Source organism: Macaca nemestrina, chromosome 2 (genome assembly GCF_043159975.1).
Source record: "Macaca nemestrina isolate mMacNem1 chromosome 2, mMacNem.hap1, whole genome shotgun sequence".
Lineage (NCBI taxonomy): Eukaryota > Metazoa > Chordata > Mammalia > Primates > Cercopithecidae > Macaca > Macaca nemestrina.
The window spans coordinates 132,577,617-132,601,181 of NC_092126.1; the positions used below are offsets into that span (position 1 = coordinate 132,577,617).

The window sequence follows — 23,565 nt, forward strand, 5'->3', positions numbered from 1 at the left end:
TGGGTCCCTGTGTGTGCCTGAACTTTAAAAAATAGAAAAGATATGCCCATCGTTTAACTTAATACCACCATTGAGTCCTGGGTGAGTACCCCATAATCTCACACAATATTTCTGCAGCAAAATGTATGAGTATTCACACCAAATGAGTTAAAGACTATACATAGCCCTATGTCACTGCAGTGTAGGCTTTACCACCAAAGTAGATTTAACAGCAAATGTATTAAAATATATGTGGTTTTTAGAGCTTTGTGGATTTCAGAACAATGATTATGGGATTATAATCCTACATTACTGAATTCCTTACACAGTGCTTGGAACAAAATAAGACTATGTTTCCCAAAAGAAGAAAAAAGAAGAAAAGACTATATTTCCTATTACCAACCTGACCACAGATTTTTGAACAACATATATTTTTAAAAATTAAGACTGTAATTTTAAAAGAGACAAATTGGCATGGCATTTTATAAAAATGGAAGGAATACCTCTACCTACCATGCTGTGCCCATACCTGTAGAAGCAATAAGAATGTTTAATATTAAACAAACGGAAAAACGTACCATTACCTTCTTGTTTAATATTATTTGCGATTCTAAATATTAAATTTAGCCTGCTTGGGAGTAGGGCAGTGCGGGAATTCCAGACAGTTCTACGAGTAAATTCTCTTTACCATATTTGTGAATTACTGAAGCATTTTGAGTTTTTTGTTTTGTTTTGAGAAAAGGTATTTAAGTACTAAGAAGAAACACATTTAATTTCCAGTCTATCTTACAAAAAGGTCTTAATTTGCTAAAAGGTAAAATGCATGTGTATAAAGGCAACAGATTAAAAGTACTTTAAAGGTTACAGAGCTTAATCCAAGCAATATGAACTCAGAAATAGAGGATAACTTATTTTAACTGTTATTACTTGAATACAGAAACATAAGAAGACTTTTAGAAGAATGTCTTGATACTGTTTAAGATTAAAAATGGACACAAATTATCCTTACAGTAGTTACCAGCAAGTTATAAATAAATTCTTATAACTGTTTTCTGAAAACATATCTTCATCAGAAAAACTATACTTTGGGCCAGGTGCAGTGGCTCATGCCTGTAATCCCAGCACTTTGGGAGGCCAAGGTGGGCAGGTCACTTGAGGTCAGGAGTTCGAAACCAGCCTGGCCAACATGGTGAAACACATCTCTACTAAAAATACAAAAATTAGCCGGATGTGCTGGTGTGCACCTGTAAACCCAGCTACCTGGGAGGCTAAGGCAGGAGGATCACTTGAACTTGGGAGGTGGAGGTTGCAGTAAGCCGAGATTATGCTATTGCACTCCAGCCCAGGCAACAGAGTGAGACTCTGTCCAAAAAAAAAAAAACTACACTTAATACTAATAATATAACTTACAGAAAATTGGGGCTTATCTTCATTTTCTTAAAATATTAATCTCAAATGTAAACAAGTTATATTTTCATAAAACAGTATTGATTCCCTCACTCATTACTATTGACCACTATACATTTTGTTAAAAATGAAATACACTATTACTATTTTAAAATCTTTATTCAATCAGATCCATGCTTATTTACATTATCTTTCATTTAGAATTAAAATATTATGTCAATCTGTAGTTTAAATCATACTTTTAGCCCTTTACAAAATATATGATAAAAGTTTTCATGGTTTAAAATGGACCTAGAATAGGGAAATTTTGATTCACTTTAATGAAAATGAAAAATTATGATACACTACAACATAAATGTATATGTACTAAACATACAGTATTAAAACAAGATAAAACATCTACACTTTTCTTTTTTCTTCTATTTTCTAAATACTATAAATCATATACTTTTAATAAGCATTCAAATAAAACTCTCAATAAATGCCAACTGAAGAGATGGCGAAAAAAAATTTCTTGAACATTCTTTTCACTTACTTCACTGCAAACTTTATGTTTCCTAGGTCAGAAGTTATCCACATTTAGAATATCTTAAGTCACAACATAGATATATTTGGTACATTCCACATGCTAAACACTGTACAACTGGCAATTCCCAAAAAAGAGGTAAAAGAAATGTAAGAAATGGTAGACTCAATTTAGCCTCCCAAGAATTGGAAGGACATCTACAGTCTGTGCTTAATTGTCTATAAATCACCACACAACCTTCCCTCTGTTTACTCACTTTTTATATTATTGAAAATGTTATTTGCAGCTTTTTTCTTTCAAGAGTGGAAACATCTAATTGCAAATCATTTTCCTATCCATTAAAATATAAATATTATTTTGCAAGAATATGGGTAGAGATGTTTTAATGACAAACAGCAAAGTATAGCAATGAATATTCAATAGGTATTCTGTCACCTACTGGAGTTTTTCAAGAAACTATTTAAGTTCACTTTAACTTACAGAAGTATTGAGAGATCCGAGTGTATAACAATCAAAATATGATCAGTGTGAGTATCAGCTATTTATTTGTAGATAAAGAGTAATACATGGTAATATGTAGCCAGAAACTTAAACAGCTGTTTGTCATTTTAAAATACAATGGAAAACACTTGAAAAATTTCAGTGAATTGATCTTATTAATGTTAATAAGGATTTTAAAAAGAATGTTTAATATTATAAAATTGAAAGGTTTAGGAAAGAGTTTTATTGCACTTTTTTCTCTGCAAATGAAGTTTTTTCTACTAGTGGATACTTTAAAGGGACTACTTCATAATTCCGAAACGTCTAGTTTCAAATGCTTCACAGAATTTTGTAACTTAAGTTTCATAGTCTCCCCTTATCCACAACTTTGCTTTCTGTGGTTTCAGTTACTCATGGTCAACCACAGTCTGATTACAGGTCAGTACAGTACAATAAGATATTTTGAGAGAAAGAGACAGAGAAATCACATTTACATAACTTTTATTACAGTGAATTTTTATAACTGTTCTATTTTGTTATTGTTTATCTCTTGCTGTCCCTAATTTATAAATAGAACTTTATCATAGGTGTATATGTTTAGGAAAAAACAGTGTATAGAGGGTTCTATACTATCCATGGTTTCAGACATTCACTGGGGGTCTTGGAACATATGTCCCATGGGTAAGAGGGAACTGCTGTATTTTCTAATTCTATATATACATTTCTTATTGCTTATCTGTCCTGTCATTCTGCCCTTGAATATTACCAAAAAAAAAAAAATCATGCTGACAAAAAGCTATTAGACTGCTTTTTACCACTAAAATGAAGACAATTAATTTTATGAATCTGGCTCACACTGAAAGAATATTTATTAATGCTACAAATCAGAGATCCAATGACAGAAACACTGTGTGGAATACAAAAAGAACAAAAATGAGGTCATTTGAATTGCCCTGAAAAACTCCAAATTCTTCAAGATGTCTTACTTGTATTCATACTCTGAAGTACCAGTGTTTTAATTTTATCTAAAAAATGAGTTTTCTTTTCTTTTTTTTTTGAGACGGAGTCTTGCTCTGTCGCCCAGGCTGGAGTGCAGTGGCGCAATCTTGGCTCATTGCAACCTCCACCTCCCAGGTTCAAGCAATTCTCCTGCCTCAGCCTCCCGAGTAGCTAGGATCACAGGCACACACCACCACGCCAGGATAATTTTTGTATTTTTAGTAGAGATGGGGTTTCACCAAACTGTTGGTCATGCTGGTCTTGAACTCCTGACATCAGGTGATCCGCCCGCTTTGGCCTCCCAAAGTGCTGGGATTACAGGCGTGAGCCACGACACCCAGCCGTAAATGAGAGTTTTTATGTGCAAGTAAAGGCAGTTAAATAACTTTCAGTAATAAAATGCATCAAAATATTTCACAGGTTTAAAACACAGCCTGGTTACCTTTTTGAATAAAATAACACTTGGAAGAAAGCATAGCTATTTTTAAAAGCTATTCCATGCCTTCCTTGTGTTTGAAATTTCAAGAAAAAATAAAATGATAAATTACACAGAATTATAAAATGTCAAATTTAAGTTAATTCCTATAATTTTTCCATTTTGTTATGAATATTCTGTAATATCAAACATTCATTTTTAATGTGCTAAAAATATGGGTTTACAAAATATGAACAGGTAATTTTTAAAGAGCAAATTATGTTAAGAACTTTATTATTTTCGATTCATTTTATAGGGTAGTAAAATAATACTTCTTCAAAATCATTTAAATGTTATTGATGCCACTGCAAAATCATTATAAATTTTCTCCATTATCCAATCACATCTAGATAACATTGAATATGTACAGGTTTCTCTGGATAGGTACCAAAAGGTACCACATTTTATACAGACTTAATTGTGAAAGCTGGGTGAAATAAAATTTCAGACCAAAATTTTATTTTTAAGTTTAAATCATTCACTCTTTAAATTTCAGACAGTGTCAGTGTTACTCTTACTTTTAAAGGAAAAAAAAATTAGTTTAAAATTTAATGACCATAGATGTAATAATTTTTTACTTTAACACAATGTACATTTTCATTAGTAATTAAGATATGTTGAAAATTTAAATGTGAAAGATTTCAAAGTTTCAGTATGTTAACATTACTCTTTAAATGTTCTTAATATATATATAAACACTTACAAATTATAGATACAACTAGTTGTATATCTATAATACATATATGAACACCACTCTTCTTCCCTAGCCATATTGATATGAGGATAAAGTAATAAATCTCTGTGCTATTCAAGGGAAAAAAAAATGAATGCTTTAAAAAATAAATCTTTAAAGAATAGTTTCAAAAATAAAGTTCAAATATTGCACAAAATAATTTAATTGTAAATATTACTATATAGTGTAAAACAATTTAAAAAAAAATTTTATGCTCTACAGTAAATCCCATTTTCTAATTCTATAAAAGAATTTATTGGAAGTCCACATTAAATGTTTAGATATTAAATGTTTACATTCAGTTTGACGGGAATTCAATTTTCACAAGTTAACTGAGCCTTTGTCTTAAAAGTTCATCTATTTGAGTTTTATACATATTTTTTACATCTTCGAGATCTAATCGAAGTTCTTCCGCCTCTTCTGCTTTTTCTCCATACATCTGCAGAATAGTGTTGTATCTTTGATCCAAATCCTGCAAAATGTATTTGTTTACAATTTTTAAAATAACTACACAAAACATCTTTAATGTTTATATTGCCATAGGAGTCAACAATGAAAACACTACAATTTAAATAAAAGTATATACTCATCTCTTTTAAAAATTAAACTCACACTTCAATGTTGAACTAAATAGCAAAAAAAGGAATTAAAGAAAAAAAACAAGCTAGAAGGCTATCAATTTTACCCCCTCTCTTCACTAAATCTACAATTCTTCCCATTTATGAGTTCTCTCCCATTAATGTAAGCACATCTGATATAAAATTTAGTCTCTTTGTTCCGTGGTGGTGTAAGTATTACCTGGCATTTAGCCCACAGGAAAGATCAAAAGAAAACATATTCTCACTTATGGCTTAACAGTGTCTTCTAACATCCAGATAAGACAATTGTGATGATACATATAACATCAATCAATAGAATATTACCAAGATCATACAAAGTTCAATGTTATAAATGAAGCGTAGCCAAATCTAGTTCTTTTCCTATACTGTGACTAAATGTGATTGTGAAAATTACTTTGAATATGTAAAGACACAAGCAAGATAAAATATTCATTTTTAAAGTTCTTTGCTCAAATATTAATACTCTTTAATTTTCAAAGAAATCACTAACACATACTATAAACTAAAAACATGAGATTTAATGTAAATGAACTAAAATATCTTAGACTCATCCTTAGGTGAAGAATACTTACTCTTAGCTGAGTTCTAAGTTTGGGTATCTCCTTCACCTTCTCTTCAAGTTCATCATTTTGATTTGTTAATTTAACTAGTTCTTCAGCCATTATTGATCGAGTTTTTTCTAGATTGCCAATTTCTAGCTGAGAAGCATTACCACAAAATAGTTTAAATCAAAACATATCTTTTTTAATATTCCCACTAATATAAAAATATTTAATGGGGTTTTTTTTTTGAAATAGATATGTCAACATACAACCTTGAGCTAGCTCTTTCTTAAGGGAACAGTGGCAGAAAAGGTGCCAACTTTCCTGAGAGATATACCATTTATAAGATTTACTATGCAACAGAGATAAAGAAGAAAATCCAACTTTTTGTTTGAAAATATTCAACCGTATATTTTTCTAATCTAAGGAAATGACATATATTTCAGTTATTCTAAATTACTACAAGAACCCAGAGAAATAAAAACATACTTTAATGTAGCCCCACCTGTGTAGGTTGTATCGACAGAAGCTTTCATCACTACCAAAGAAATTTATTAAGTCCCTGTATAGCGTACTGGTTATACAAACATCTGGGATTAAGATTAGTCTGATCTACTTTTTGCCAATTCAAGTTCTTTAATAGAGTAATATTTTCATATAACTGAAAGTATATAATGGGAGTTGAATTTTTACCTACTTCTGAGTGTATTGTGTTTAACACTGAAAAAAGGTATCCTGATTCAAAATGCTTGAGACCAGGAATGTTTCAAATTTCTTTTTCTTTTTCAGATTATGGAATAATTGTATTATGTACTTACTGGTTGAGCATCCCAAATCTGGAAATCCAAAATGCTCATTTGAGCACTTCCTTTGAGCAGCATGTCAGCACTCAAAGTTTTGGATTTGGGGGCATTTCAGATTTCTGACCTGGGAAGCTCAACCTGTAAAACATTTTAACATTTCTGACTGCATAAAGTTTTTTAAAAGCCAAAAAGGTAAGATGGAAGGATGCTCCCTCAACAACTCCTGTTGTTTCCTCCCATGTACAGTGTGTTACAGTTCGAACATCTCATCCCTTTATCCCTTCCTTCCCGGGGTAGTTGGCACAACTTATCTAAGAGATAAATCTGAATAGAACAGGCATTCACAGCTCAGCAACTTCCCTTTATTCTGTTGGGAAACAGCTGCTTGAAAGGAGGAGGCATTCTCTGCTGCTAGATGCTTATGTCTTATGTAGGCAGGTTGTAACACACGGGAGGCCTGCTCCAGCCCAGTATTTCCTGTGACAGATCACTCAAAACTGCCTAATTCTGGCAATCAGCAGGTTCAGTTGGCTGTTATCCTTACCTAATTTCTCTTTTTAGCCTTTATCACTGATATATGTGATACATTTTGGGCTTCACATGCCACTACGTCATCTTGTTTCTCAATTTGCTCAGAATTCAGATGGCAATGAAGGGTGCTATTTATTGGGACTCAAAACTTCATTTACTTCTATAGCAAATTTAATTTTTCCAATACCTGTAAATGAGTAATTTCCCCTTCCCTTAGCTTTAGCTGAGACTGTAGGTTTTCAATAATGCTTGATCCTGCTCCCATCCTTACAGCATCATAAAGATTGCTTCCATTTGCTGATACAGACATTGGTCCAAATGAGTGATCATGAGATTCATCCTATGTTAATTAAGAAAGTTTACACAGTTACTCAGTTATTATAGCTTGTGTTCCATTACCAGGTTCTAACAAAAATGGTTCTGTCAATTTTTGCTTTAAATGTCTTCTCAAAGGCAGAAAATCATTCATGTATTTCCTCTCACTACAATTAGCACTCCTCCACAAGTATTCAGATGAATTGCCTACAGAATGGCAAGGTCATGATGACAGACAATATTGCCATTTGCATATTTCCTTTATTATTATCCTAAGAACTAAGCACATATAAAAAATAAAACATCACCTGAGACAGAAAAGATGTCTGTAGTCCTGCCATATCAACACCACTTATTGAACTTGAGCGTGACATGGTGGGAGTGCTAGAAACAGAAAATGGCTTGCGTTCCTTAGGGAGTAAAAAAAATTCTGTTCAGATTAAAGAGCAAAGAGATAAGCAGAGAAAGCAAGCACATTTCCCAGGGTTAACGAGAACAAAGATTCAGTCTTTTAAAAAAGCCACACTACAAAGGAATTCAATACAATCAAAAGAAGAAAAAAAAATTTTTTTAAGATTCATTCTAATTTCCCCATAAAATGGCTTCTGAAGTCTTATCAGAAAGATAGTATTTGGCCAGGCGTGGTGGCCCATGCCTGTTATCCCAGCACTTTGGGAGGCCAAGGAGGGTGGATCACCTGAGGTTGGGAGTTCAAGACCAACCTGATCAACATGGAAAAACCCCATCTCTACTAAAAATACAAAATTAGCTGGGCGTGGTGATGCATGCCTGTAATCCCAGCTACTTGGGAGGCTGAGGCACAAGAATAGCTTGAACCCGGGAGGTGGAGGTTGTGGTGAGCCAAGATAGCACCATTGCACTCCAGTCTGGGCAACAAGAGTAAAACTCAGTCTCAAAAAAAAAAGAAGTACAATATTTACTAATTAAAACCGTAGATAGACTTGGTTGGATCATCACAGGACCCATTTATTACAACAATGTAATTTGTTGGGTTTTATAATGGAATGAGAATGTTTCTGTTAAGTTTCATATTGTACAATATACTATCAATTAAACCTATTTTTTTAACATAAAATTTCTAATGAGTGTTACAAACCATAAAATTTCTGGCTTATCCATTTTATTTTTAATGTATTTTTAAAACTCCAAATAAATTCAATAGGTAATTTAAATTTACCTGTCAGCAGTTTAAATATATATATATATATATATATATATATTTTTTTTTTTTTTTTTTTTTTTTTTTTTGAGACGGAGTCTTGCTCTGTCACCCAGGCTGGAGTGCAGTGGCCGGATCTCAGCTCACTGCAAGCTCCGCCTCCCGGGTTTACGCCGTTCTCCTGCCTCAGCCTCCCGAGTAGCTGGGACTACAGGCGCCCGCCACCTCGCCCGGCTAGTTTTTTTTTTGTATTTTTTAGTAGAGACGGGGTTTCACCGTGTTAGCCGGGATCGTCTCTCGATCTCCTGGCCTCGTGATCCGCCCGTCTCGGCCTCCCAAAGTGCTGGGATTACAGGCTTGAGCCACCGCGCCCGGCCAGCAGTTTAAATATATTATGCTAACTCCAAGTACACGGTAATTCTTTCAATACGGAAAATTCATTTTATTTTATATATATTTTTTTTTTTTTGAGAAAGAGTCTCGCTCTGTTGCCCAGGCTGGAGTGCAGTGATGCGATCTCAGCTCACTGCAGCCTCCGCCTCCCGGGTTCAAGCAATTCTCCCACCTCTGCCTCCTGAGTAGCTGGGATTACAGGCACACGCCACCATGCCTAGCTAATTTTTGTATTTTTAGTAGAGACGGGGTTTCACCATGTTGGCCAGCTGGTCTTGAATTCTTGGCCTCAAGTGATCCACCCACCTCAGCCTCTCAAAGTGCTGGGATTACAGATGTGAGTCACCATGCCCAGCCTCAGAAAACTCATTTCAGAAAAATTACCCTCATTAACCAGAAAGAAAACAAGCCAGATTTACTCCTTAAGTGCCTATAGACCAAATGAGGTGCACTGGTTTCAGTGACAGGCAATTAAATTCATTTTAAAAAAAAGGGCAAGAGGTTTTATATTTCAAGTCCTAGAAATCATAGATCTCTTTGGATAAACTCAAAATTACTTTGGGTCCACTCTGAGCAGGACACTGATTATAATACTAGAATTCATCACTATATTGATTTTTAGACATTAAAAAAATGATACTTATAAAGCAGGGATGTCCAATCTTTTGGTTCCCTGGGCCTCATTTGAAGAACAAGAATTGTCTTGGGCCACACATAAAATACACTAACAATAGCTGATGAAATAAAAAATAAAAAAAAAAAATCATGAAAAAAAAATCTCATGATGATTTAAGAAAGTTTATGAATTTGTGTTGGGCTTCATTCAAAATCATCCTGGGCCACATGCCAACCAGGGCCACAGGCTGGACAAGCTTGTTATAAAGCATAGCTACAATTAAAAAGCAATGATTAATCACAGCATCTACTAAATGGTTACACAACAAACAAAAACAAAATTCAATACCTTTTCTTTTATTGCTTCTTGAGTAAAAATGGCTTTCTTCCTTTCTTGTTCAACTTTCATTCTTTCCATTTCTAACTGACTATTCAACAGTGTCTAATGGAGAGAGATAAAGTTAGACAATTTCTGTGACAGTAATTCACACCATGATAAGTCAGTCTCAAAGTTAGAAGCATAAAGTATAAACTCATATTTGTTTTACTACTAAAGACTAAGTTCCAAAAGCAGTGGCATCACCCATTTCATCTTGTTGTCTCATTAGTTTGCTGCCATCCCCAACCATTCTCTAATGTAAGCCCTAAGAGGTTAGTAATCACGAAGAGAAATACCTTTTCTTTCCTTGTCTCTTCAAGTGTTCTTACATATTCATCTTTTAGGTTTTCTAATTCAACCTGGTACCTATTAAACAAGAGAGAATTAAAAAAAAAAAAACAGAAAATGAAAAAGATGACAGTATAGACTATTAAAAACTCAGTACTTTATTAACTCCAGCTACATATTGAGAAATCATTTTTATTTCCAGCTTGACATCAGTGATTTTCCAACAGTGTATTCCAGATCCCATCTGAGTTTCACTCAGAAACCAAACCACAACTGAAAAAGCTCCACTTTTGTGCATTTTATTTATTGGTGCTCTGGGTTAAGATTTCATTTAAAAAGAGACTTTATAAAAATAATTTTGAGTATCATCATCCTATAATATGCTCAGATTCCACAAAGCCTATTAGGGAGTTCTATGAAAATGTTTATAAAAGTTCAGACATTTTACTTTAGAAATCATTTTTACTTGACTACTTTTTTAAAAAGTAAAATTTCCAAGGAAGAACACAGAGGGTAAAAAATACTAACCATTACCTTAATATAATCTCAGATGGATGGATTTTATAGCCCATGGTTTCCAAGAACCCAGAAATTTATTTAGAAAAGACTTAAATTATGCTACTAAAACCCTTGTAATATAAAAGTAACTCCGAAGAGTAGTCTCAAAACTATTTTGTGGTGTTACAGGCCCCTTTAAAAAATCTGATTAAAGGTACAAATCCTTTCCCTGGAAAAATAAATAAATACAAAACATGTCACACAATCTCAACAACCTATATGACATTCAATGAAGCCCAGTACTAACTTCTTGCTGTAATATATAATATCCTGTTACGTTTTTTTTTTTTTTGGAGACGGAGTCTCGCTCTGCTGCCCAGGCTGGGGTGCAATGGTGCAATCTCTGCTTACTGCAACCTCCGCCTCCCAGGTTCCAGCGATTCTCCTGCCTCAGCCTCCCAAGTAGCTGATTACTTTTAGTTCTTGGTACTCTGAAGCTAAAAGCCAACAACATACTTTGTTTATTTAGTTATTTAATTTTATTTATTTATTTATTTTTTGAGACCGAGTCTCACTCTGTCACCCAGGCTGGAGTGCAGTGGCGGGATCTCGGCTCACTGCAACTTCCACCTCCCGAGTGTAAGCGATTTCATGCCTCAGCCTCCAAGTTGCTGGGATTACAGGCACACGCCACCACAACCGGCAAATTTTATTTTTAGGTTTCACCATGTTGGCCAGGCTGGTCTCCACCTCCTGACCTCAAGTGATCCGCCCACCTTGGCCTCCCAAAGTACTGGGATTACAGGCGTGAGCCACTGCACCCGGCCTAACAACATACTTTAAAAAAGTGCTTTAGGATGTCATGGAACTACCACAATTATCACTCAGAAACCATGCTCACCTATTGTTCTCATCCTCCAGCTTACATAGCCTATTTTTCTCTGATTCTAGCTGGGCTTGAAATCTACTGTTTTCCTGTCTTAAGAGAGAATTTTGTGACTCCATGGAAGACATCTGAATTTTGTTAGCAAGAAGTTCTTCTGTAGCTGCACGTTCTCTTTCAACTGCTGCTGCCAGCAAGGTCTGGGATTCACCTGATTATAGGACAGAAAGAAAAATCACATACACATATAGCCCAGAGACCAAACTACCAAGTCAATTCTGATTTCAAACATTTAATGATGCAAGTAGCCACACTTAAAACTGATAACTATTTATTGCCTAAGGCAGGACTGTCTACTGAGACCAATGAACCAATCTTAACTTATATTTGCTTTATCATTCTTTTCCAAAAGTATTTTAATTTCAAAATGGAGTCATGCATTAAAAGAGTAGTGGATCAACAAATGATCCTGGAGCAACTGGACATCTATATGCGAAAAAACAAAAAGCCTACACATCACATCATTCATGAAAATTAACTCAAAATGGATCATAGACTTAAATGTAAAACATAAAATTATAAAACTTTAAGGAAAAAACAGAGGAGAAAGTCTTCAGGATCTACAGCAAGGCAGATTTGATACAAAAAGCAAGAGCCATAGAAAGAAAAACTGACAAACTTCCTCAAAATTTTCAACTTTTAAATCTATGTAAAGAGGATGAAAAGGCAAGCTACAGAGTGAGAGCAAATAAATGCAAACCATATATCTAGGACTAGTATCAGGAATATATAACAATCCAGTTAGAAAATGGGTAAAAGACATCGAAATTTCACCACAGAGCATATATAAATGGAAAATAAGGACACAAAATGATGTTCAATAACATTAGCCATTAGGGAAATACAAATTAAAATCATAATGAGATATGACTACATGCTATCTGAGTAACTAAAAGAAAAAACAGGGACAACATAAAATGTTGGCAAGGATGTAAAGAAACTAGACTACTCTTATACAGTCACTTTGAAACAGTTTGGCATTTTCTTAAAAACACTAAACATGACTTGGCAATCGCACACTTGGGCATTTATCCAGAGAAATGAAAACTTAGGTTCACACTAAAACCTGTATGTGAATATTCACAGTAGCTTTATCTGTAATAGCCAGAGCCTGGAATCAGCCTGGACGTCCTTTGTGTAGTGAATGGTTAAATAAACGTGGTACATACTATGGAATAACACTCAGCAATAAAAAGACTGAACTACTGATACAAAAACAACTGTGTTAACCTCTTCCTGGGAATTACACTGAGTGAAAAAAGCCAATCCCAAAATGTCATACACTGTATAATTTTATTTATGTAACATTTTTGAAATGACAGAATTTTAGAAATGGAGGACAGATGAGTGATTGCCAGAGTTTTAGGACAAAGGAGGAAGGGTTGAGAGAGTGGTAGGTGTGTTTCCAAAAGGGTAACATTAAGAGTGATTATCTTCAGCTTAGAAAAAAAGAAAAAAAAGCTAACAGGAAGGACTCAATAGTGTTGGAACTGTTCAATATCTTGACTATGGTAATGGATATGTGGTAAAGTTGTACAGAACTTAATACACACACACACATACATACACACAAATGAGTACCAATAAAACTTTGCAAATCTCAATAAAATCAGTGGATTGTATCAATGTCGATACCATGGTTGTGATATTATACGTTAATTTTATAAAATTTTAATGCTTGGAGATATTAGGCAATGTGTACAAAGGACCTTTCTGTATCATTTCTTATAACTGCACATGAATCTATATTATATCAATAAAAAATTTCAATTAAAAAAAGAGCAATTGGTAAGATTCTGAGATTTAACCTAGGTAAGAATTATCATATTTTTTCTCCACCAAAGTAGAGCTAGTAATACCTCTATTTTACATTTTACACTCCGCTCCACAGTATATCTATGGTCTTTTTAATAGCACTCCTTGGTTATGTTTGTCCTGTGGCTTTGCCTATATGCTAGCACAATACCACACATTGCTGAGGGTATGCAGACTTCAGTCTAAAAACCACAAAAGTACCAGTTTCTAGCATTCATTTATTGCTAAATATTTATTTCAAAAGGTATCATTTTCAGATGTCTCATATTTCATATCACATTGGTCTCAAAAGCTGTCAGAGATAAATGGCAGACCTAACATTTATACCTATAAATTTAAATATATATGAAGGTTTATCTAGTTCAGTACATTTTTTTTTTTTTAAGTAGATGAATCTTTTGCTAGACCAAATCTTTCATGGAACTCCAATAAAAAAAGATAGACAAAGTAGGCCCTATTTTCATTAAAGCAGCCAGAGAAGCCCAGCCTCTTATTTATCAGGCTTCCCTCTCACCATGACAGCAGCCCCAAAGGTATCTAACAGTCCACTGAATACCATTTGAAAGTCACTAATCTAATTCACCCCTTCTGATTCACAAGGAATAGCACAGAGAAAGTTGGAACAATGTAAGTGACTTGTTCCACACTGTTTTGCTGAATGATTCAAAACAAAACACACTGAGTCCCTGTCTCCTGACTCATATTCAGGTCTGATTTTATCACTACACTGTGATTTCTCAAATTACAGTTAGTGTCAGGCATAGAAGGCATACATGAATTTTTCATGAATTTGCTAGCTTCTGGGATACCTATAATATACATACACTACCTGTCTGTGCTTGAAGGGAAACATTTTAGAACAATACTTTTCTTTTTATTAACATCACAGAAGGGCAACCTGGGGCATGACTGTAAAGAAGCAGAATATGGAATCTTTTTTTTTTTTGAGATGGAGTTTCACTTTGTCACCCAGGCTGGAGTGCAGTGGTGTGATCTCAACTCACTGCAGCCTCTGCTTCCCAGGTTCAAGTGATTCTTTGCCTCAGCCTCCCAAATAGCTGAGATTACAGGCGTGCGCCATGACACCTGGCTAATTTTTGTATTTTTGGTAGAGACGGGGTCTCATCACGTTGGCCAGGCTGGTCTTGAACTCCTGGCCTCAAGTGATCCGCCCGCCTTGGCCTCCCAAAGTGCTGGGATTACAGGTATGAGCCACCGCGCCCTGCCAGAATATGGAATCTTAAGACTCCCTAGTATCTCTCTTCTAGGGTCGATCTTGACTCTCCTTAGACCTATTTTCACTCTTGGAATTCTACCAGTGATGAGAATCAGATCTGATCTCTACCTCCTATACTATGGCAGACAAGCTTCAAAGGGGTCAGATTTAGCAATGGACAAGAAAAAAATCGAGTGCAGCAGTCTACTAAAAATACAAAAAATTAGCCAGGTGTGGTGGCAGATGCCTGTAGTCCCATCTATTTGGGAGGCTGAGGCAGGAGAATTGTGTGAACCTGGGAGGCAGAGCTTGCAGTGAGCCGAGATCGCGCCACTGTACTCCAGCCTGGGCGACACAGGGAGACTCCGTCTCAAAAAAAAAAAAAAAAAAATGAATGAAAGACTGACATGGAAGTACTTTAGCCAGTATCTGATAACATTGTGTAATGGGAAAAAATGGTTTGAAACAGACATAATAAAGGTATTAAAAATACATGTAGAAAAAGAGAAAACATAAAAATCTACATATTAGATACAAAATGTAACTATCAGATCAAACAAATTTCAATTTCATACCATTATTCTAATTCTATAAACAAGATGGAAGGGCTTCTGCATCGAGCATAAAAACTAAAGCAGTTACCAAGCCTATCAGAAAGATTCTTCTCTAATTTCTCCCACGACGATGTCTGGGATCCCAGGGTTGCCTGCAAATTTTCTATTTGTCGAAGCAATGGTCTTGTGGTTGATGAAACACTTTGACTCAGTTCCTGGTTTCGATTCTCTGCTTCCTGGAGTCTCTGAATCATGAAATTCTCAAGTCATTACCAATGACAGCAATAAAAACATTAAAAACACTAGCAAACCTAAACTTTATGAGAAGTTCCTGGAAAATTATTTTTCCAGGAGAAAATTATTTGCTTTTTAATAATTATTATTATTATTAATTTTAGAGATGGGGTCTTGCTCTGTCACGCAGGCTGGAGTGCAGTGGCACAATCTTGGTTCACTGTAGCCTCAACCTCCTAGGCTCAAGCGATCCTCCCACCTCAGCCTCCCAAGTAGCTTGGACTACAGGTACACGCCACCACGCCCGGCTAATTTTTGTATTTTTTTGTAGAGACAAGGTTTCATCATGTTGCTCAGGCTGGCCTCAAACTCCTGAGCTCAGGCAATCTGACTGCTTCAGCCTCCCAAAGCACTGGGATTACAGGCATGAGCCACCATGCCCAGCCCTTAATTATTTTTCTAACTGTTCGATTCTTCCAATAGAGTTAGACTGTGTAATACAGTATCTTAGTAAGTGCTTCTTTGGCCAGGCATGGTGGCTCATGCCTGTTATATATATTCAGTATTGCTTTTCCATTTGTAATGGCTTATTAGTGATTGTCAGGCTTTGGTTACTGTGGGACAGGTAATAGTTCCCGGTTTCTATGCCTCTGTTAATTTTCAGTGATTTACAACATGCACAGGAAAAAGGAGAGGAAATATAATTTAGGTTTCTGTTTTTAAAAACAGTTAGAAATATTTGGATGAGGAGGCAACTACTGAGAGGTTTGGATGAACTCTTTTTTAACCTTTAGATAACTGAAGACTAACTTAGAAATGTTTTTTGAAGAAGCACTTATTTATTTATTTATTTATTTATTTTATTTATTTTGAGACAGAGTCTTGCTCTGTTGCCCAGGCTGGAGTACAATGCCATGATCTTGGCTCACTGCACCCTCTGCCTCCTGGGTTCAAGCGATTCTCCTGCCTCAGCCTCCAGAGTAGCTGGGATTACAGGAATGCACCACCATGCCCTGCTAATTTTTGTATTTTTAGTAGAGATGAGGGTTCACCATGTTGGCCAGGCTGGTCTTGAACTCCTGACCTCGGGTGATCTACCCGCCTCAGCCTCTATCATAACATTATTTTCTATAAAACAAAATAAGGAATTTCCTTGTATATATTTTTAAGGTGCCCATTCTGATTTATTCACACAAGCCCCAAAAATACAGCAAATGCTAAGTGTGATAGTAATCCTCTCAATTCCATGAACATTATCCCGCTGAGTAATTATTTTATTTCTAGAAAAACACATACTTCTTGGATTTGTGTTTCGGAAAACTGTGACAGTACCTGCTGAAGTTCACTGATCTCATGGCGTAAATAATCCTCCTTTCTGGCAGCTGCTTGTTCTGTACGCTGCAATGCAAGCCTAAGGTCCCCCACCTGTAGGAGGAGAAACAATACATTCACAAACAATGGTACAGTATTATCTATAACTTCCCGCTAACTACACATTTTGTGTTGTGTCGACATTGTTCATGTATAATATTTCATACTCTCCAGTGAACTTTTAATATGATTATCACACCTCTCATTGATCAAGCAATTCCAAAACTGTATGTATATTCAGTGCTTACTTAGAAAAGCACTCTGTTAAGGCAAAGAAACACAAACAAATATATATAAGGCACAGCCATTACCATACAATATTGGAGAAAAGACAATGCATCCATAAATATTTGCCACATCAGACAGAAAGTGATAGGTGCTATATGGGTTATAAAAGCTAGGTGCTCCACTCATATGCAGGAGCATACATTATAAACTACCATAGCCTTTTTGGAAAACATTATAACATGTTTAAAGAATCATCAAACTTCTCATATCCTTTCATCTGGCCATCCTAGTCTTGGGAATTTACTCTAAGAAAGCAGATATGTAAATACACAGGGATATTCCCTACAGTATTAAATAGGCTAGCAAAAACAAAGTTGGAAATATTCTAAATCTCCATCACTAGTAATCTATATTTGCAAATGTTGATACAACATGAATATAACCATTAAAAATTACAATAAATGTATAAAACGTAAAAAAATTTCTAATTTACCATTACATGGAAAAACTATAAAATAATATGTAAGACATCAATTATGAAAAATACATATATGGAAATAGAATAAAACACTAATACATAAAACTGACAGTACTTGTAAAAAGTGATAGATTCATGGATGGTAACTCATATATGCTCTATCTCCCATTCCGACAATTTTTCTGTACCATTATTCTAATGTATTTCAAATTTAAATTACTGATATTTTATCTATCTCAGTAATAGAGTAGCAGAAACACAAAGGATATATGGACCATAGCATGACTTATAATAGCAAAATACTGAAAATAACCCAAATATCCATCAATAAGTAATAGCTGAAAATACTTCACCTAATAAACTATTTTAAAACTGTAAAAATATATTTTTTAAAAACCTCTATGTTTACTAGAGTGATCATCAGGATATTTTATTAAGTAAATAAAACAAGTTATAAAACAGTATAAATAATAAACTATCACTTATGTAAAAAGGATGTAGGAGACAGAAATAGGTGTATAATCCATCAATAAGAAAGAGCTGAAAATCCTTTACCTAATGAAATATTATAAAACTGCAAAAAGAGATTTTTCAAAAACCTCTATGTTTTACTAGAAATCATCAGGATATTTTACTAAGAAAATAAAACAAGTTATAAAACAGTGTGAATAATAAACTGTCATTTATGTAAAAAGGATGTAGGAGATAGAAATAGGTATATAAGTGAATGTGTATGTATACAGAACATGTAAATATATAGATACATATATTTTATTGCATTTTGCCAATAGAAACACTGAAAAGATAAGCCAAACTCTAATAAAACCGTTACCTACAGGCAAAGAGAGGAAATGGGGAGCAGCTAAATTGGAAGTAAATGTCTGAATAGATTTTGCTCTTACTTTGGAATCATGTAAATGTTTTACATATACAAAATTTAAAATTAAATCAAAAGGGCATAGGAGTCAATAAAAATAGTTTTCTCAACAACCGGTCCTGCAACAACTGGATATCCACATGCAAAAGACCTAAATGTCAGAGCTAAGACTACAAAACTCTTAGAAGGAAACTGATGAAAATCTGCATAAATTTGGATTAAGCAATGGTTTCTCAAATATGATGCCTAAAGCACAAATAACAAAAGAAAACCTAGACAAGCTAGACTTTATTAAAATTAAAAACTTTTGGCATCAAAGGACACTACCAAGAAAAAGACAACTCACAGAGAGGCAGAAAATATTGACAAATCCTGTATCTGAGAAAGGTCTAGTATGCAGATTATATAAAGAACTCATAATAACAATAAAAAGATAAACAGCCCAATTTAAAAATGTGTAAAGGATTTGAATATTTTAATAAATTTCTCCCAAGAAGATATGTAAATGGCCAATAGGCAAATGAAAAGACATCCAACATCATTAGTCATTAAGAGGACGCAAATCGGCCGGGCTTAGTGGCTCAGGCCTATAATCCCGGCACTTTTGGAGGCCAAGGCAAGCGGATGACGAGGTCAAGAGATTGAGACCATCCTGGCTAACATGATGAAACCCCGTCTCTACTAAAAATACAAAAAAAAATTAGCCGGGTGGCAGGGTGCGGTGGCTCACGCCTATAATCCCAGCACTTTGGGAGGCCAAGGCGGACGGATTACGAGGTCAGGAGATTGACACCATCCTGGCTAACATGGTGAAACCTCGTCTCTACTAAAAATACAAAAAAAATTAGCCGGTAGAGGGGCGCAGTGGCTCTCGCCTGTAATCCCAGCACTTTGGCAGGCGGAGGTGAGCGGATCACCTGAGTTCAGGAGTTCAACACCAGCCTGGCCAACATGGTGAAACCCCGTCTCTACTAAAAAAAAAAATACAAAAAATTAGCCGGGCGCAGTGGCGGGCACCTGTAATCCCAGCTACTCAGGAGATTCAGGCAGGAGAATCGCTTGCACCTGGGAGGTGGAGGTTGCAGTGAGCCGAGATTGCGCCATTGCACTCCAGCCTGGGCAACAAGAGTGAAACTCCGTCTCAAAAAAAAAAAAAAAAAAAAAAAATTAGCCAGGCATGGTGGCACCCGCCTGTAGTCCCAGCTACTTAGGAGGCTGAGGCAGGAGAATCGCTTGAATCCGGGAGGCAGAGGTGGCAGTGAGCTGAGATCGTGCCACTGCGCTAAAGTCTGACAAGAGTGAGACTCCGTCTCAAAAAAAAAAATTAAAAAAAAAAATGCAAATCAACACCATACTCACTTCACACACACTAAAATGCCTATAATTTTAAAAACAGACAATAATATATGTTGGCAAGGATGTGGAGAAACTGAAACCCTCACCTATTGCTGGTGGGAATGTAAAGTAATGCAGCCACTATGGAAAAGTTTGCCAGTTCCTCAAAGAGTTAAATATATAGAGTTACCATATGACCTAAGGATATATATCTAGGAGAATTTAAAATACATGTTCACACAAAAATTTGTGCCTGGATATTTATAGCAGCATTACTGATAATAACCACAAAGTATAAATAACCCATATGCCCATCAACTGATGATTTTATAAGACAAAGCCTCACAAATTTTGTTTTTCCTACTTCATCTGAGGTCCTTGGACTCCCACAGATGTTATGAATGAGCTCAGGAGTTAAATGGACTCTCTCAAAATTATATGCAATATGTATGTGCATTTTTGCTCTTCTCTTGTAAGAGGGTCCCTAGTTTTATAAATACTTTCAAATGGGTCTAAAACTCACAAAAAAATTAAGCAACACTGGTATCATGTAAGCATTACTTTGTTTTAAAAAATACAACTGGTTAAATTTAGCAGAATCCAGTACTCTGAAATCTAACACATGTATCACTACATAAAGTTTGATTCAAATCAGCTAATAAATTGTTTAATTGGTAGAAGCATAAACAAATATTTTTAAAACTACTCTAATTCATCACCCATTGCTTACTTGAATGGCTAATGTTTCTTGCTGCTGACGGGCTTCTTCTTGGGCCTTCTCTAATGCTGCAGAAAGTTCTTCTTTAGCTTTCATTTCACGGCTCAGAGCAGCTTCCTGTGCCTCACTATCCTTTGCAGCATTGGCTTTGTGAAGATCAGTAAGTTCTCTTAAAAAATTAGATTGAGTTTATAAATGTTGCCAGTCATCAGATAATAGAAAAAGTATTTCTTCAACATCCTACTCTGATAATTCATTCTAAATGGGTTGCATATTTGTTCATTTTCTTACTTGTATGCACTATCCAGGGCAGCCTGAATACTTCGGTTCTTTTCTTCAAGTTCATCCATGTCTACCTGAAGACGGCCAAGATCTTTCTCCTGGCGTTCTACCACGGAATTCAGTTTTTTAATATTTTCTCTATGTTGTTTCTCCACCTCTTCTTTGCCATCAAGGACCTATATGTTATAAAAACAGACAAAAGTATTTTTCAAGAAATAACAACATGATAAATAATTGTATTCCAGCAATCTATAATAATGGAGAAAAATATATATATATTTTTAGACAGAATCTTGCTCTATTGCCCAGGGTGGAATGTTCTGGCTCACTGCAACCTCTGCCTCCTGGCTTCAGGCAATTTTCATGCCTCAGCCTCCCAAGTAGCTGGGGCTACAGGTGTGCACCACCACGCCTGGCTAATGTCTGTATTAGGTTGGTGCAATATTTTTAGCAGAGACAGGGTTTCACCTTGTTGGCCAGGCTGGTCTCGAACTCCTGGCCTCAAGTGATCTGCCTGTCGCAGCCTCCGAAAGTGTTGGGATTACAGGTGTGAGCCACCCCACTCGGCTGAAAAATCTTATCATTTATCTATTGTTTGAAAAATTCTTCTTACTACACCCCATTAAATCTTTTCAAATGCTCCATAACCATGGCCAACTGCTCATACAGGAAGTAATAACAATATATATGTAGAGAATTATGATTGCTATTCACCTGTTTCAAATGCTGCAACTCCTCTTCTAGCTCTTTAACTTTTTTGTTCAGTTTTGCAACCATATTTTCATTCTCCTTGTCTTTAGCTCTTAATTTCTTGATGATGTTAGAATTATGCAGCTGCTGTTTTGAAAGTTTTTCTCCTGGTGATGGTAAAAAAGTATAAACTCAAATGACAACTATTCCCTAAAAATCTCAATAGAATGTTTTATCTAATCAATAACACAAAATAATAGAATTTTTTTAAATCACAATTTTGTAACCCACAATGTTACAACTAATTTGGACAAGAATCATCAATGAATGTTAAAATTACTGAGTAAAAGGTTGTTGGGAAACTGGATATTGACACGGTCTTAAAGAATCACTCTCACATATCACCTACTAATTTTAAAGAGAAAAATCTGGCAGTCAACTCCTTAACTAAGCATTCAGTTTTGGCATCACCAATTGTAGTACAGTTTGACAATATGTGCCTGCTGATGTGAGGTAGGTGTTCAATATCACCTAGATATTTCCTACTAGAAATATGACCTAAATCTAATCATGAAGAAAGTAACAAATTCCCAAACATGGGACATCCTGTGGGACAACTGCCCTGGACTCCACAGAGTCCTCAATGACATAAAGAAGAGAGAACTGTCCTAAATTGATGGAAGACTAAAAGGACATAACAACCAAATGCAATGGGCAAACTTTGGATCCTGGGACAGAACAAATGATCAACTACAACAGACACTTTTAGAGTAAACTAGGATAAATATTTAAATATATGCTGGACTATAATTCTGAACTAATGCTGATTTCTTAGGTTTGACTATGATGTACCTGTCAAGGAAAATGTACTTGCCCTTGGGAGATGCAGACTGAAGAATTTAGCACCAGAATGTTAAAGTATTTCTAACCTCCTTTCAAATGAGTTGACAAAAGGGTAGTGTATGTATGTGCAGAAAGATATGGAAGAGGTGTGGCAAGATGTTAACACTTGATGAATCTAAGTGATGAAGTAATCAGGTATTCATCGTAGTGTGCTTTCAGCTTTGAGTTTTACAGCTCTTTAGCTTTAAGTTTTCAAAATACTGGCCGGGTGCAGTGGCTCTCACCTGTAATCCCAGCACTTTGGGAGGCCGAGGCAGGCGGATCACCTGAAGTCAGGAGTTCAAGACCAGCCTGGCCAACATGGTGAAAACCTGTCTCTACTAAAAATACAAAAATGAGCCAGGCGTGGTGGTGGGCACCCGTAGTCTCAGCTACTTGGGAGACTGAGGCAGGAGAATCACTTGAACCTGGGAGGTGGACGTTGCAGTGAGTTGGGATCATGCCACTGCGCTCCAGCCTGGGCAACAGAGTAAGACTCTGTTTCAAAAAAAAAAAAAAAATTTCTGGGGCATGCGGAAACAGTATGTAATATCCTTGTGTAAAATGTAAATACTCTGTGAATATAAAATACTCCCATGTGAAATTGCTCTATTTTCTCTGTAAAAAGTTTCATTAAGCAAAAGAAGACATCAGTCCATTCTCTGACAAAATTACTAAATTATAAAATAGTTAACATTTGATATTAATATTTTAAATAACTTTTTAAAAATAAGGAAACCATGCAGTCAGCCTTGCCCTCGGTCTCCAATATTGTAAGGCAAGGCAGTCAATGACTTCAAGACAGCTTGAGAAAATAATTATAACAATTCTTCCTTCGTTTTTCTATTTTAGTGCTTAGAACTGTGTTTTATAATTATCTGTGTTCCTATATTTCCCTCTCACTAAACTAAGCTCCTAAAGGACAGAGTGTGTCATATTTATTATTACATCAAACATAATATTTGACATACTAACTCTTCAGTAAATATTAGTTGAATAAATTAAAAAGTTGAGTAAAGCTAACTTTGAAATGACTGCTTCCAACTGTTCTCAAACTCTACACTTTCTCTGGAAATTCACTTAGGTTCAATGATTTAAGCACAAAAACATTCATCCTACCACTAACTGTAATATTAATATTACAGAAATAAATATACAGCATTAGAAACAGTAAAACAT

The 23,565-nt window shown here is 35.3% G+C and overlaps 1 protein-coding gene across 4 annotated transcripts in view; it reads right to left on the reverse strand.

Moving 5' to 3' along the window:
- Positions 1-3,107: 3,107 nt before the first annotated feature.
- Positions 3,108-23,565, reverse strand: part of LOC105483842 (TATA element modulatory factor 1) — a 31,176-nt gene continuing 10,718 nt past the window's right edge. For 3 of the 4 annotated variants that reach the window (XM_011744865.3, XM_011744874.3, XM_071092057.1), the window contains 12 exons: positions 21,529-21,671; positions 20,824-20,990; positions 20,545-20,701; positions 16,858-16,950; positions 15,380-15,536; positions 11,665-11,857; positions 10,274-10,343; positions 9,948-10,040; positions 7,719-7,820; positions 7,283-7,435; positions 5,792-5,917; positions 3,108-5,071 (listed from right to left, as the gene is read on the reverse strand). In XM_011744865.3, coding sequence (XP_011743167.1) covers positions 4,928-5,071; positions 5,792-5,917; positions 7,283-7,435; positions 7,719-7,820; positions 9,948-10,040; positions 10,274-10,343; positions 11,665-11,857; positions 15,380-15,536; positions 16,858-16,950; positions 20,545-20,701; positions 20,824-20,990; positions 21,529-21,671 — 1,598 coding nt within the window. In that variant the 3' untranslated portion in view covers positions 3,108-4,927. The remainder of the gene's footprint in view (positions 5,072-5,791; positions 5,918-7,282; positions 7,436-7,718; positions 7,821-9,947; positions 10,041-10,273; positions 10,344-11,664; positions 11,858-15,379; positions 15,537-16,857; positions 16,951-20,544; positions 20,702-20,823; positions 20,991-21,528; positions 21,672-23,565) is intronic. The other variant, XM_071092059.1, reaches the window with a different exon arrangement.